Raw genomic sequence first — 16,366 nt, forward strand, 5'->3', positions numbered from 1 at the left:
ATGTTTGCCACTTATGGCCATGGAAGTGATTGGAACACCTGATTCTGATCATTTGGATTGGTGAGCAAGTACTTCTGCCAGTATAGTTTAGCTTCATCTATCCACTCAGTTATAAGCAATTTGTCTCATGAAGGGAGCAAACGTTTTCAATTTTTAGTGGACAGCTCAGCTTCACTGGTAACAGAAGTGAGAAAAAGTATGACATGGGAAACTGTTATTTATTTTATAATCTAATAGCCTATTATTTCAAACATTTTCTACTTGATAGATTCAGACTACTATTTTTAGATTTTCATAGGTCAAAAATGTTCCACTTCTCAGTTATGTTCTACATTCTCTGTCACATTAAACTATTCAAATAAATGGACGTTTATTGTTTTAATTTGATGAAATGTGAGAACAGGTAAGGGTATGTAGATGTTTACATGTCACTGTAACTGGGAGCCCATTCTAATTTGACAGTGAGCTCAACCAGCTGAATTCTATGCTTGTTTGCATGTGTGTATCCCCTTAGCGTGGGCCAGAGGCAGCTGCTGTGCCTTGCCAGAGCTGTTCTTAGGAAGACTAAAGTCCTGGTGTTGGATGAGGCCACCGCTGCTGTAGACATGGAGACAGACAACTTGATCCAATCTACTATCCGCTCACAGTTTGACGACTGCACCGTTCTGACAATAGCCCATCGCCTTAACACCATCATGGACTACACAAGGTTTGATGCATACCACTTACACTATTTTAAAAGGCTTGATGTGTATATTTGTGTGTTCTTGTGCAATATAAGAAACTGTAGATTATACCAACCCTGAAAATAAATCCTATGGGTTGTTTTCTGTGGCTGAATTGACAGTTAGGACTGTATAAAACGCCATATTTTACTTAAGTCACAAATTCGATGTCCCAAATATATTTTATGAAGTAGACCCTCAAACAGCTAGGATCACACAGGTCACAATTTATGATGGCTATCGTAACATGTAATCTTACTCCACATGCCTTTAAATAATGTAAGAGTTCAACATAACTCTTTGGTAGAGTTCTGCCACCTCCTCACCAATGTTGTAACAAATTTTTAATGTATGTGAGGCTTTGAATGCATGTTCACACTGAAACTCCCAGATAACTCGTTGGACCACTGTGAACATCAGATGTGTGCACTGTTGTTATGCCAGTATCACACCTCTTAAAAAACCCAGATCAAAAAATGTCATGGCTTATTAAAATAATCAAAGTACAGCAGTTATTTCTCCTAAGTTTCAGTATGCAATCATTCATACATTCCAGTTGACATTGGTTATCAAACAATGTAGTTAGCTCAACTGGAAAATTTCAGAGGAAATTTAAAAGGGGCCTACCAAAGAGTGCATGTTGGTTTGAACCCAGGATTCTAATGCTGAAAATTAGCAACATTGCTAAGGTTAACTAAAATGTAAAATGTAGTCTATAGTATGGGAAGTATCATTATTATGTCGATTAACATGGATTTACTCCATTCTGCATGATAACATTACTTTATAAACTAAAATTAGGCAGAATACTAAAGTTAGTTTATATGCTGTCAGTAGCATCTGTTGTATCACCAGAATGTTGATTTACATTGACCTAATGCATTGAGTATGAAAAGCATAGGTAATAAATCAAAACTTAGCTAAAATCTTTACTTTAGGTACAAGGCTAATATTAGCATGAGCATGCCAAGTTACTATAATTTCACATTCAAAAATATTTTATTAATCCCAAAGGGAAATTAAATGTTGTTGTAACTCATTAATTAAGATTATTTAAAGAGTTTTGTTGTTGTTTTTTTGCTCTTGTGACTTTTATTTGAAGGTGCTTTGACAGGAAAGTAGGTAATGAGAGAGGGAAGACATGCGGCAAAGGTCACCAGGCAGGGAATTGAACCTGCGATGGCCGCATCGAAGACTAAGGCCTCCTTATGTGGGTTGTGCTTAATCCTTGCACCATCACAGCAGCCCCCAATTCTTTAAAGAGTTATTGAAGATCGTGATGGCTTTTGCCAGGAAAGATTTTCTGTATCGGTCTGTACTGCACTGAATCTGACAGCCTCTGACTGAAGATGCTCTGCCTTCCCAATATAGTACAGAACAGGATGGTCATTGTTGTCCATAATTTTATCAAACCTATGAGGAGTCCTTCTTTGCATCGTCATCTGCAGAGGTTCCACAGACATCCTCAGAACCAGCTTTCTTTGTCAGGTTATTTCCCTGGTTCTGATGCTGCTGCCATCACCCAAAAGATGATGGCAGAAAAGATGACGCTCTCAAAAACAGACTTATAGAAGATCTTTAGCATCTTGCTGCAAACCTTGAAGGACCCTAGCTTCCTCAAGAAGTACAGTCTGCTCTGCTCTCTGTTATAGATGGGTTCACTGTTGTCTCCAGTGCAGTCTGTTGTCAGGCGAGGTATTTATATTCCTCAACCACAACTCCACTTCTCCCATGATGGAAATAGGGTTTGATCTAATCCTGTTTTCCCTGTAGAAGAAGAAATGGGGAAAAGCAGACGCCGACTTCATTTTCCCCCGTAGAAGAAGAAATGGAGGAAAGCAGCCGCCGTCTTCATTTTCCCCTGTAGAAGAAGAAACAGGGAAAGCAGACACCGACTTCATTTTCCCTGTAGAAGAAGAAACGGGAGAAAGCAGCCGCCGATGCAGCTATTTTGTGTATAGACCCCAAAATGGCTCCTATTAAGAGACACGCTTACGACGCAGAGTTTAAGCTCAAGGCGATCAGTCACGCAGTAGAACACGGGAATAGAGCAGCAGCGAGAGAATTTAACATGAACGAATCAATGGTGCGGAAGTGGAGGAAGCAACAGCTGTTCATTTTGGGAATGAACGGAGTTTTCAGAACGCTGGTTTGTAATCTATTAATTAAGTTTGACTGACCTATCTGACTATTTTGTCGACATTCCCTTTATCGCAGTTCCATCTAATGGATGCATAACGTAACCCCAGCCTCTACTGTAGCGTCTATTCTATGCGCCTTATAATGTGGTGTGCATTATATATGAAAAGAGTTTTAAAATAGGCCATTCGTTGAAGGTACGCCTTATAATGTGGAAAATACGGTATATTGATATATATATAGTGCATGAAGCCCCTATAAGAGACTCTGTCCTCCTTGGATAGGATCTGATGAAGGCCCATAATGTTGTCATCTATACCCAAGGCAAAGTTTTCATTGGGGATGAATTGGTCCCCTCACAAATTGTGCGAGATGATGGATCACACTGCTGTGTGGCTAGAGTAACTCTGGAAAGAACCTCAATCATCCCAGCCAAGTTTGAATGTGTCGTGTGGGGTGAAGTGGAGGGGTTACGGCATTATTGGAACCCTTGAACATTGCAAATAATGTAGCCTCTGGAAGCATTGTTGTCACCATGAAGCCAAAGGTGCCAATCAGAGTGTGCAATTTTTCAACCAAGAGAGTGGTTCTACAGTAGGAGTAAGTCTTGGACTCCTAGTTGAAGTTTATCCTCTACCTCTATTTGCACCAAAACCAAATGCAATGCCTGCACCATCACTGGTGGTTGGGAGAGTAGCAACAATCTCTGACATTTCTGAGCATCTCCAAAGTTTGGTGGCTACCATAAGTGAGACTCTCAGTGAGGAACAGCAACAGCAATTCATTCAGCTACTCCTCAAGTACCAATCCATCTTTGCTAAAAGTGACACTGACCATGGCTACTTATTCGCTGTAACACACAAAATTGACACTGGGTCTGCCAGACCTGTGCGTCAACCTGTGAGAAGGATCCCTTTTGGATTTAAAGGTGAGGAGGAAGCACGTCTTTAAAAAATGCTGGCGGAGGGCGTAATCACACCATCAGCATCTGAGCGGGCCTCTCCAGTGGTCCTAGTTCGAAAAAAGGATGGAGGAGTAAGATGGTGCATAGATTACCGCTGTCTGAACAATCTAACAATCAAGGATGCTTATCCATTATCCCAGATTGAAGAATGTCATGATGTTGTGGGTGGAGCCACAATGTGTCACGATGGGTCAAGATGGGTTGAAGCTTTTCCTGTTCTTGATCAAAGTGCTGAAACGACTGCAAGGAAGCTAGTCTACGACTTTATTGCCAGGTTTGGAGCTACACACAGATCAAGGTCGTAATTTTGATAGCTCCCTGTTTCGGAATGTATGGAAGCTCATGCAGATCACTAAGACAAGGACTACCCCTTGTCTTAGTGGGTAGTCTAAGACAAGGGGTAGACTACCCACTAAGTAGTCTTAGTGGGTAGTCTATGACTACCCACTAAGGGTAGTCTTAGACGTTCTACTTCTCCAATTGACAAGTAGAACGGTTCAATAGGACATTATTGCAGATGCTTTGATGTTATGTGAACCAGGACCAAAAGAGCTGGGACGAACAACTGCCACTACTCACAGCAGCTTATCGCAGCTCACGACACATAGTGACAGGGTTCACACCCAATAGGCTTATGCTCGGCAGGGAAGTCCACCAACCACAAGACAACCAGTCTGGCACTGCAAAACTCAAGGTTGATGCACTAGAAACTGCAGATTTCCTCTACAACCTGGAGGAAAGCTTAAAAGAAGCACATGACCTGGCAAGAGACCACCTTCTCACTGCACAAGAGCGGTAGAAAAAGGTGTATGACCAAAGAACACTTCTACAGTGTAGGAGATCTGGTGTTTGTCAAAGACGATGCAAAGAAGAAAAGGTTAAGCCCTAAGCTTCAGAAACTATGGAAAGGCCCGTTAATTATTGCAGCTTGCTGTGGTCCTGTGCTGTATGAAATGCAAGGTCCCAAGCGAAGCACAGTGATACACCACGATCGGCTCAAGCCGTATGACAGTGACGTGATACCAGTCTGGATTTTACGCCAAAGAAGCAGACTGCTTAAGAATTGCCAAGACGAAGAATTTCAACCAAATGAAGAGGATGTTCCCCTGGGTCCTCTACTACCGCTGTCAGATGATCAGGATGAAGACCTCCAGCTAGGCCTGTTGCGATAAACGATAAATCAATTAATCGTACGATAAATTAAAACTATCAACCTCATTTTAATTATCGGCATTATCGTCTCTTCCAGCCTTTTTCTCTTTCTGTTGATGACACTGAATGAAAAAAGGCTCAACTCCGGTGCTCTCCACTGACCCTCTCTTCCTCATTTCCTTAGTGTAATGCCCAGTGCGCATGACAGGATCTTAGAGCTGTCGGACAATTGTCAGCCCATTTTCAAAACCTGAGATCACACATTAGCAGACAGAAATCCTAGGTATAACGGTTCGATCGGGTTCGGTCCTGCCGTGTGGTGTCCAACAATGGGCACAAAATAATCGTTACAAGTCCAGTTAACTAATTTTAAAACCAGGCATTAATCAATGTTTTACTACAATTGACCTGCAATGCATGTGGCTAGTGTCAGTCCTGACTGAATGAAAATCATTATAACCTATTTATGTCACGTTAACGAAGAACAGCTGAAAAGTTACCGGGTTTATCAACTGCGGTAGCAATTTCGCTCCAACTCCTCCTCTTGTCATTTCTGTATTCTTTGCACGAAATGTTGAATAAACATTAATGTTGTTTCCACATATCATCTCCAATGTCCACTTCGGGTTGCACGTGTCAGCTGTTTAGGATTCCCCTTTGTAATTTCCCCTCAGAAAGGCTCTCTGTCACATTCAACAGGCTGCATTGATGCTCCCAGTCGGGGGAAAACCCTGATTTAGATCAGCGCGGCCACGACGATCTACCATAACACACCACACACTACAGGATGATCGGCTATGGAATCGCAAGCAACAATCTTAGAACGACCAACGTTCTAAGATTGTCGTATGGGGAAAAATAGGGGCAAAAAATCGTGTAGTGTGAACTATTGCATCAGGTAGCCTGTCTTCTCTATTTAAATCGAATTATTACTGAAGGGTAACATAGTATACAGACTTTATAATCTGCAGTCTTTTGGTTGAATGCAGTACTTATTTCCACTTTGGCTTTATGTTGTTTAGGTTTTATTCAAGTACATTTTTTATTAATGGAGATCCTTTTAATTTTTGGTTGTTTTGTTTATTTTGTTTATCAGTTCCAGTGTTAAGTGTTCTTTTGAAAATAAAATGTATCTATCTTTGGCAGGAAATCGCATGCATTATTACGTAATTTTCATTAAATCAGTGTAAAAAGGTCTTCAAACAATATTATTGTTTATCGCAATAATTTTTGAGACAATTAATCGCTCAGCAAAATTTGTTATCGTGACAGGCCTACCTCCAACCCAAGGACCCAGGATTCCAGCCAGATGGAAGACAGGGGAATACAAACTCTTCAGAAAAGACTGTTAAAACATCTAGTGGTCGTCTAGTCAAAAGACCGCAGAGACTTAGGCACTAGTTAAGTTAGTGAGTTAGTTGAATGTTACAATTACAGAATTTAAATAACTTGGTTTATGTTTTCTTGCCCTTATGGCATATACATTTCAGTAGTTAAGTTCTTATAACTACCACTTCTTTCTCAATTTTGGCTGTATAACCTGTACTGAAGGGACTCAGTATTCCTAAAAGGGGGGATAGTGTAAAGAAGGTTCCACTTAATTTAGACCTTAAGCTTGGTTTTGTATTTTTTATTTTAGTTTTCCGAGCCTAAGTTAGGTCAGTAAATGCAACGCAGCTCGAGAGAAAAGGCTAGTATCGTGAGATTTGATGTTAATGTTCTGTTGTTGTTATGGCTCTCACTGCTCACTGCCCGGACATAGCTAAGTACTGTCTGTGCCAAAGCTAGAGGCCAGAAGCCACACGGTTCTTACATGAGAACAACTCGGTTGCCGTTGTAACTCATCTGTTGCTGGAAGAAGTAAATTTCATGCAAGAGGCCTTTCTTTTTTTTGTCGTGTATCTTCACCTACACAAACGCCTCCGTAACCCTGGCAACCAAAAGCACGACAATATAATTGGGTCAGTTTATGTTGATTTTGACACTAATGAATACTTTTCAATAAATAGATTTCCTAGTTGCAATCTTATCAAGATAATGATTATTTTGACAACCCTACAAAGACACTTCTAAGACCAGAACCACTGCCAGCCCAAAAGAACACCACTGAATGGCTTGAAAAATACAAAATTACTTTTTTTTTTCAAGTGGTCTCATCACAGTTTAAAAAGGTTACAGATAAATATCTAAAAGAGGAATGGATCACCACGTCTCTAATGATTACGCTCAGTAGTTCCTTTTTAGTGTACATTAGAAATATGTAAACAAACTTCTGGCTGTGTGTGTTGTTTTGGTTTTAAGCAGTGCAGTTTGAAGAATAAACCCTTACTCTTTGTATCATTTAGGGTTTTGCTGTTGGATAAAGGAGAGATGGCAGAGTTTGACTCTCCGTCCAATCTCATCGCTCTCAAGGGAGCATTTTACAAGATGGCCAAAGATGCTGGACTGGTCTAAAGACGGAAGTCTCTCCACCTTCTTCAGCAGCATCCCAGCTCCCCTGGCTTTCTCTGGAAGAATCGTTTTTCTTTCAGAGCGGCAGGCAAATTAAATAGTTGTTTAGGTGTGAAGTGATTTTAATGGTAGAAGGTTTTGTTTAACATGCTTCACCATAATGGTTCATCATCAGTTATTTGGTTTAATTTTTGCCTGTTTCTCTCTGTTCATTCTTACTAGTTTCTGACCAATTCTTTTTTTTTTCCTGCCATTTATATGGAGGACCATGTTACCGACAGACCTGTCATAATGACACTAGCACTACTGAGTTGAGGCTGCAGAGACCATATGTGCCAAATGCCGGCTTTATATATTTTAAAATCTAGTTTTTAAGCAGCTCTAGATGATATTTAAGAAGAATACATGGATCTCTGTTTTGTGTTAAAACCTTACACATTGTCAATCATTCAGGTTTACTGCGACACATTTGCAGCTTTCACTGAGCCCCATAAGTTCATCAATTTTCTTGGGCATTCTGGAACAATCATTCTTTCTGTCATTTTTTTCATCTTTCTTTGAAAAGCTCAGACTAGAGATGAGCATTAATAAATGGATCTGTGTTGCACTTAAGTTTCTGAAGGAAAGTCTTGAAACTTAACTTGTACTTCAGGTCTGGGACTTGAGTCTCTTGAGCTGTTGCCCTGGCAGAATGTGTATATGGAAGGGTGAGTTTGATATAATAGCTTATGGTCTATTAATAGACCATAAGCTATTAATGTTTCATAGCAATCTATTCATATTAGCTGTCAGTTACTTGGAATGATCAAACTAATTTATTTTGAAGTGAACTCTGTTAAATGGTTTTGGCTTTTAACAGGTGTCTACTCATTTCTGCTATTTTTCTCCGTAATTGTTCTAATGGGATAAATAACCCCAACTTAACATTTTTCAAAATATCCTCACAGGAGTCCAAAACAGCTTTATGCATGTTAAATTGTTTTTCTTAAAGATGTCTGTGTGTTAGATTAGGTCTTAGTTCAATCATGTTCTGTTTTGTCTGATATCCTGTGATATTGACACAGTTGAAAGAAAATGACTCCGGCATCAGCAACGTGTTACTTAACTTGGACTTTACAGAAGAACGTTTTGGACATCCCTGGCTCAGACTTGAAAGGAGAACTCTGTTCTACATTTTTTACAGTCTGATCATAATCGACACAATCTACCTTCTCTAGTCAGATGGAGTACGCCATCACACAACTGTGTGTTTTACTGTGTGATCACATCAGATTTGTCTCACAGCCAGGAGAAGTGAGCTTGGTTAGCAGCTGCCTTATTCTCAAAAAGGGAAAACTTGGCTTCAATGTGAAGAAGCCAACTAACTCTGGTGCAGATTCTCAGTCTCCTGGGAAATGTTCAAGTACAAGAGAACTGGACTTCTCTTGTTTCTTGAAGACAAATATGAGAGGTGAAATATCTAGTTATGCAATTAGGTATCTCAATTAATTAACAGCTCAGAGATGAGAATCACAAAGCAATTCAGGATGATATCGGAATGCGGAGATATTACGATACTCACTAATTTCCATATGTTATCCCTTCTACACAATTCAAGTTCTTGAGCCTATACGCACACCCCTTCAAGATTTTCCCTCTGCAGCCATGAAATTTAATGTGTTTGAGTGGAATTTTATGTGACAGACCAACACAAAGATGTGCACATTTTGTAGTAAAAGTAAGGGGCTGATTATTTTCAAACATTTTAAAAATAAGAATGTGAAATGTAGAGTGCATTTGTGGTCTACTTTCCTGTGTCAGCACTTTGTAGAACCAAATTTTCTTTGACCATGTCTCGACTACTTTTGAACAGTTACAGGCTGTCACAGGGCTAGCCTGTTACTAAGCCACTCTAAAACATACATTTGTTGTACCTCTTCCTATATGTTCATTATCCTGCTGGAATGTGAACCTGCACTCCAATCTCAAGTCTTCTGCTGCCTATAACAGGATCCATGTCATCAAGGATATCCAGCTTCACTGTTGCTGCCGAAAGAAAGCATCGCCTCAGTATGATGGTGCCATCCCCATGTTTCACAGAGGGGAAGAAAGGGGTGTTCACGGTGATTTGCTGTGTAAGGTTTCAATTGCATGTAGGATTTCCATGTGTTTCCATGTAGGATAAAAGTATCAAATACGGATGTCCATAACAGAGGACATTAATACAATTTTATTGAATTGTTTACAGATTTTAAGATATGTTTCATTAATAATACAAAGGTAACACAGGAACAAGTAAAGAACTGGTTTTCAGATATTTTCCATCACTATAATAGATAAGATTTTTGTATTTTATGTTACAAAATACAGAGCTTTTGAAACAGAAAAATAGTTTTCTAATTTCTACAATTTTTTTTCTCATGGAACTTTCAGTTTTAACATGAAGTTAAATGAACATAAAATTATCTAAAAGCATGTCAAAAAGTTTCTAGAATACCATATAGGTGAAAAACAAAATTATTTTTTTCTGTTTAAAATTTCTATTTTATTCATCTGGACAAAAACTTAACATTTTTCTGCAATAGTGTGATTTAGATATATTGGGGTCTTCTGTCTTCTGAAGACCCCAATGTATCTTCCATTACAAGTGAGCTTTGTTATCTCAGTGAACTTTGTTAAAATTACAAAAAGTCCTTATTGGTCAGACTGGTAAATTATTGCTCTCGCTCACGGTCATCAGACCACTGAGAGCGCACTTTGGTTATTTATGTTGAAATGTTTTCTGTTGCTTTCCTTTTCTTTGTTTGGCAAAGTAAGTTTTGTGCTTTGATGGTTTTGTAGATTTGGTGTGAAAAACATTTTGCTGTGTTTTGCATAGTAAATATTTGTGGATTGAGTTAATGAATTATTGGTCCTATGGAATTATGATTACAAAGCTTTGTATATGGAGAATTTTATTTAGGTCAGCAGTTAATAAAAGCATGTTTCCAAGCAATATTTGACAGTGATTTGTTTAACGTTCATTTCATACCATTAGAAAAACGAATTCATTGTCATGTACACTAAGGTGTATGTTGTGGGAAAAAAATATTTTACCAGTTTGGGACTTGAACCCACACCTCTTTTTTAATTATTATATTTTTTTTTTTCCCCCTGGGACTTTAACCCGATTTTTTCCTTTTAATAACGCCAGTCTTTATTCCGCAGGGTGAAAGGTTTATCGGATCCTTTACTATTTTAGATTTTATAATTTAGAATTTGTAAAGTTAATTTGTTAGCCTGAGTGAGTATCCCACCTGATAACAGTGGTTTTGAGTTCGTTGATCCCAGCGCTGGAGCCGTGGAGCCGACCAACAGCCCTCTTCTCTCTCAAATCCTAAATGAAGTTTGAGGCTGGAGCCTAGTCCAGGTTGGCTCCTTAACGCTGTTCGTCGACGTCCTTGGATGTCCAGTCGAGGGATCCGGGTCACGACACCAAATTGTTGTGAAAAAAAATCTATTTTACCAAGCACTGTCAGGTGAAATCACTCAATCAGGTTTATTCATATATTGTGCACAATACAGAGAGCTTGTAGGATAATCAATAATGAAGAAGGTCTGGGTGAAAAAGCTCTGCCAGGCAGAGACAACACATGAGTTTTATACCAAGGTTACGGAATTCAAAAACAAAGGGAAAGACAGTCTGGTTCTGATGAGGCTGTTGAAAACAACTTAAAACCTTGTACATGTAACCCAAATAGTTCTTTTGGTGAGAGTTCACAGGCATTTAATGTAACATGATCAGCAGATGTTAACTTGTAGTAATTTTCTACCACATTGTACCTACAGCAGAGTGTCATGCAGATGGAAGAAAGCACATTCACATAAAAAATAGAAATTAGAGACATTACAGTAAAAGAAAATTTACAATGTAAGAAAAATACTCTTGTAAGGGATAGTACATTAAAGTAAGAATTTTCTAAATTAAGTATGATGCAGATTGTTTATGGATGTTTGTCTGTTTTGATTAGCATTTTTGTTTGTTTTGTTTTGTTTGATGGTATTTGCACTTTGTAATGTTTTGGGGGGGTGGTGGGGGGGTTGTTGTACCTCTTGGGCTGCCGTAACTAATGAGGGCAGGCCCTTTAAAAGCTGGTAGAATCGTCGTGTCAATCAATGACTTGAACTGTCAAGCTGAATAGCATGAAGAAATCAACACTTAGTGTTCCCCAGTGAAAGCAGCGAGGTACGTTTTGTTTTGTTGTTTGTATTATAAGTTTGTTTGTATTTTAATATTTGTATATGTTTTAGTGTTCACGGTGACTGTGGTGATTCTGAATCACCCGAAGAAAAATAAAATCGCTAAATTCACCCGTCGAGACTGGCTGGTTAATTCAACTGCTGGGGAGCTGCTACAGTGAAAACTCGAGGCTTCCATGTGTCGCCTTTCATTTGACGGTGAGACGCTTGAATCGGACATCGGCCGAGGTTTGGCGCTGCGTCGGAGTCAACGCCACCATGAGGAGCTGTCTTCGTGGAGGATCCAAGTTAGCATCAGAAACTGAATCTAACAGATGACCACTGGCGCGGTGAGAAATTGACTGATCAAACAACGCGGAAATAACTTGGAAACGACGTCACCTGAATATGTATGAAATTAAATGAGTTCAGGGACTATGTTTGGTCAAATTATATGCCAAATTACTTATAAGGTATGCAATTTAAAAAAAGGGAAAATATTAGAATGGTGTTTTTGTAACTAAATGTTAAGTTTTGTGGGTTTAATGTCACTGTAAGGTTTTAGAGTTAAGATGTCACTGCCACGTGAAAAAGGACTTTCTGCTGAAGATGTGTGCACTGAAGAAAAGCCAAAAGGACAAGAGTTGGTTTCAGGTCCTCGCACAAGAAAGTTAACTGAAAAGGAGAGCAGTTCAGAGAAGCAGAGTCTACAAAACAGATAAAAGCATTTCTTAACTCTTATGCATCCTGGAAACAAATTGCTAGAGAAGCCAGGAAGAAATTAAAGGGTTTTTGCTCTCAGGAAAATCTGGATGAAATAAATCAGCAGATAAAAACAGTCTTGATAAAGTGAAACAGAATTATGAGTTTCTTCAATGTAATTCTTTAAATACTCCAGATATTGTGCAGAAACTAGATGCCTGTACTATACCAACAAATGAGATTTATGATCTTGTGTGTAAACGTTTAGAAGGGGGTATTGTTGAAGAAAAATTTAATCAAGAAATTGAAAAGGAAAGGGTGCGAGAAGTCTTAAATAGAGACGAATATCAGTCTGTTTTTGGAGAAATCTCTACTGAATGTTCTTGTACATGTGGTTCATCAATTACCAGCTCCCAAGTTTCTCAAGGGTGTGTAATGGCAGAAGCTGATCTTGCGGCTAAAAGGGTACAAGTTAAATCCATGTTGGAGATTGAAGCTCAACATGTGAGAGTCAGTAAGCTTGAATGTGACTGGAAGCGTCATGAGTCCCAGATTATGGCAGAAAGAAGCTGAAGTGCTACAGCAGCTTGACGAGAAGAGCAAGTTAAAGGTAATGCAAACAGATATGGAAGTTAAAATGGCTGCAGCTCGGCTTGATGTTTATAGCAGACTTGAAGATGGAGTTGAAGGGGAAAATCTTGATTTTAAGCCTGAGGTTAAATCAGTGCAAATTTTAAAACACCCAAGAAAGTCAGCTGCAAGGGCTGCATCAATTCTACCACCTCAAGCTTGCTCTGAGATTCCTGCAGTAAACTTGGCTGAAGCCTTAACGAGCTCATTGAGTTTAAGTTGCCTTCCTGTTCCTGAACCTGCCATATTCTCAGGTGACCCTTTGAAATTTGTGGACTTTAAGATATCATTTACAACTTTAATTGATTCAAAATCCATCTCTGTTGGGGAAAAAATGTTGTATTTGAAAAGTTATCTCTCTGGAGAAGCCCGAAAGGCTGTGGAAGGTTTCTTTTACAGAAGCTCTGAGGACACATATGAGGGTGCTTGGTCAGTTCTACAGGACAGATATGGAAACCCATTTGTAATTCAGAAAGCATTTAGGGCAGGGGTGTCAAACTCCAGTCCTCAAGGGCCAGTGTCCTGCAACTTTTAGATGTGCCTCTGCTGCACCACACCTGAATAGAATAATTAGGTCATTAGCAAGGCTCTGGAGAACTGATCTACACAAGGAGGAGGTAATTAAGCCATTTCACTCCAGTGTTTTGTACCTGTGGCACATCTAAAAACTGCAGGACAGCGGCCCTTGAGGACTGGAGTTTGACGCCTGTGATTTAGGGATAAACTTATGTTATGGCCAAAGATTGCACCAAATGATCCATTATCTCTCAGAGATTTTGCTGACTTTTTGAAAAGTTGTGAAGAGGCTATGCCTCAAGTAATAGGACTGTCCATCTTAAATGATTGTGAAGAAAATCATAAGATGTTGAAGAAATTACCAGACTGGGTTGTACGTAAATGGAGTAGAGTTGTTGTTGAAGTGCTTGATGCGTGGAGAATATCCATCTTTTGAATGTTTTTCTAGATTTATACAAAAGGAAGCACGTATAGCATGTAATCCTATTGCGTCTCCATTTTTGTTAAAGTCTAAAACTTCTTCAAATGATCTTTCCAGGAAAGCTAAGGCTTTTAATACCAGTACGGAGTTCAAGAAACAAGAAATTGGTCATGTTCTGAAATCTAAACTGCCTTGCTTGGTTTGTACAGACATATCACACAGTGTTGCTAAATGTCCCAAATTTGCAGTAAAATCAATGGAAGACAAAAGATCATTTATATATCAGAACCATCTTTGTTTTGGATGTTTAAGGAAAGGCCATTTATTGAAAGATTGTAAACGCAGCATGTTTGCGGAGAGTGTAGACGACGTCATCCTACTTGTTTACACAAGGACAGAGTGAGATGTCGGGATGTTGGTCAGCAGTGTTCAATCTCTCCAGAAGAAACACCTCAGGTTTCTCACAGTGTTTTATCTTATGCACTCACCCGAAACATTTCTGCCACATCAAGTATTATTCCAGATTTTCTGTCCTCTGTGAAGGATCCTGGGAAAGAAATACTTACTTATGCACTCCTTGATACTCAGAGTGACTCCTCCTTTGTTTTAGAAGATCTTGTGGAAAAACTTGACTGTTGAAACCAAACCAGTACAGCTAAAACTTAGTACCATGGTTTCTGTTGATACACCTGTTTCTAGTCAAAATGTGTATGACTTGCAAGTTCGGAGTTTTTTCTCTGATAATTATATACTGTTGCGGCAAGCATACACGCATGACTTCATTCCTGTTGATACATCTTGCATACCAAGTAGAAGTACAGCATTACAGTGGCCTCACCTTAAACATCTGGCTGGCAAAATGCCTGCTTTACAAGACTGTGAAGTAGGTTTACTCATTGGTTTTGACTGTCCTGCTTTGGCTCCCTTGGAAGTTGTTGTTGGGGAAAATGAACCTTTTTCTCAGAGGACTGCTCTTGGTTGGAGTATTATCGGGGCAGCCAATCCACATGTAGATCGGCAAGGTAACCAAAGATTTGTACATAGAGTGATGGTGAAAGAAATGCCCGCTCCATTGGCTTCTGATGTTTTAAGAGTTTTGGAGTTGGATTTCAATGAAAAGGGTCCAGAAGGAAAATGTGTTTCCCAAGATGACATTCGGTTTATACAACTTCTGAGTGAAAATATTACACAGAAAGATGATGGCCATTTGGAGATGCCCCTTCCATTTAAAACACCCTGCCTTCCTGTGTTGCCAAATAATAAGAGGCTGGCTATTGTTTGTTTACAACATCTAAAGAGGAGGTTAAAAAGAAATTATCAGTTCAACAATCATTATAAAACATTTATGGAGTCAATCATTAGCTGTGGTGATGCTGAACTAGCTCCTGAGACAAACATCAATGATGGTTGTGTGTGGTACTTACCTCATCATGGGGTGTATCATTCAAAGAAACCAGATAAGTTAAGAGTAGTGTTTGACTGCTCAGCTAAATTTTGTGGTACCTCTTTGAATGACACTTTGTTGACTGGTCCAGATTTGATTAACTCTTTAATTGGAATCCTTCTGCGTTTCAGAAAAGAATCTGTTGCTATTATTTGTGACATTGAAAGGATGTTCCACCAGTTTTATGTTTCATCAAAGCATCGTTGTTACCTCAGGTTTCTATGGTGGGAGCAAGGAGATTTGGAGAGCGAGCCTAAAGAATTTCAGATGAAAGTCCACCTTTTTGGTGCTGCCTCCTCTCCAGGCTGTGCTAATTTTGGTCTAAAATAGTTGGCACATCAGCGGAGATCAAAGTTTTCATCTGCAGCAGCATTTGTGGAGAATAATTTTTATGTTGATGATGGGTTAATAAGTGTCCCTACAACTAATGATGCCACCACACTAATAACTGAAGCTCAGAAACTGTGCAAAGAAGGTGGTTTGAGACTCCACAAATTTAATTCCAATAGGTCTGAAGTTCTAGATTGTGTGAATCCATCTGAGAGAGCCACAAGTGTGGTTTCTGCTGATCTCAAGCCTGATTTAACACTTACTGAACATACCCTAGGTATGCGATGGCATGTCAAAAGTGACTGTTTGGGCTTTCACATTGATCTGAGGGACAAATCGGATACACGCCATGGTATTTTGTCAGTAATAGCATCTCTATATGATCCGCTGGGATTTATTTCACCATTCATTATGAATGGGAAATATATTTTTACAAGATCTGTGCCACAGAAGTATTGGATGGGATGACCCTCTGCCTGAAGACTTACTTGTACGGTGGGAGAAGTGGAAGTTTAGCCTTCAGGATGTGAAAGGGTTAATGATACAAAGATGTTATCATCCCCAAGGATTTGGAAAAATTGTTAAAACAGAACTACATCACTTCTCAGATGCTAGCAGCCTAGCATATGGTGCATGCTCTTACCTCAGATTTGAGAATGACAAAGGTGAAATTCATTGTGTTTTAATCATGGCTA

General features: G+C 39.2%; 1 protein-coding gene and 1 long non-coding RNA gene across 2 annotated transcripts in view; both read left to right on the plus strand.

The window, feature by feature from the left end:
- The window catches only part of LOC102231469 (multidrug resistance-associated protein 1-like), a 94,797-nt gene extending 85,200 nt beyond the window's left edge, over window positions 1-9,597 (plus strand). Inside the window, exons 30-31 of the mRNA XM_023349342.1 lie at window positions 515-709; window positions 7,326-9,597. Coding sequence (XP_023205110.1) covers window positions 515-709; window positions 7,326-7,434 — 304 coding nt within the window. The 3' untranslated portion in view covers window positions 7,435-9,597. The remainder of the gene's footprint in view (window positions 1-514; window positions 710-7,325) is intronic.
- A 1,915-nt stretch (window positions 9,598-11,512) lies between these two features.
- LOC111611552 lies at window positions 11,513-12,105 on the plus strand. Its single transcript, XR_002754080.1, has 2 exons — window positions 11,513-11,635; window positions 11,701-12,105. It is a non-coding gene; the product is annotated as an uncharacterized LOC111611552 (long non-coding RNA).
- Window positions 12,106-16,366: the final 4,261 nt, after the last annotated feature.

Source organism: Xiphophorus maculatus, chromosome 16 (assembly GCF_002775205.1).
Source record: "Xiphophorus maculatus strain JP 163 A chromosome 16, X_maculatus-5.0-male, whole genome shotgun sequence".
Taxonomy (NCBI): Eukaryota; Metazoa; Chordata; class Actinopteri; order Cyprinodontiformes; family Poeciliidae; genus Xiphophorus; species Xiphophorus maculatus.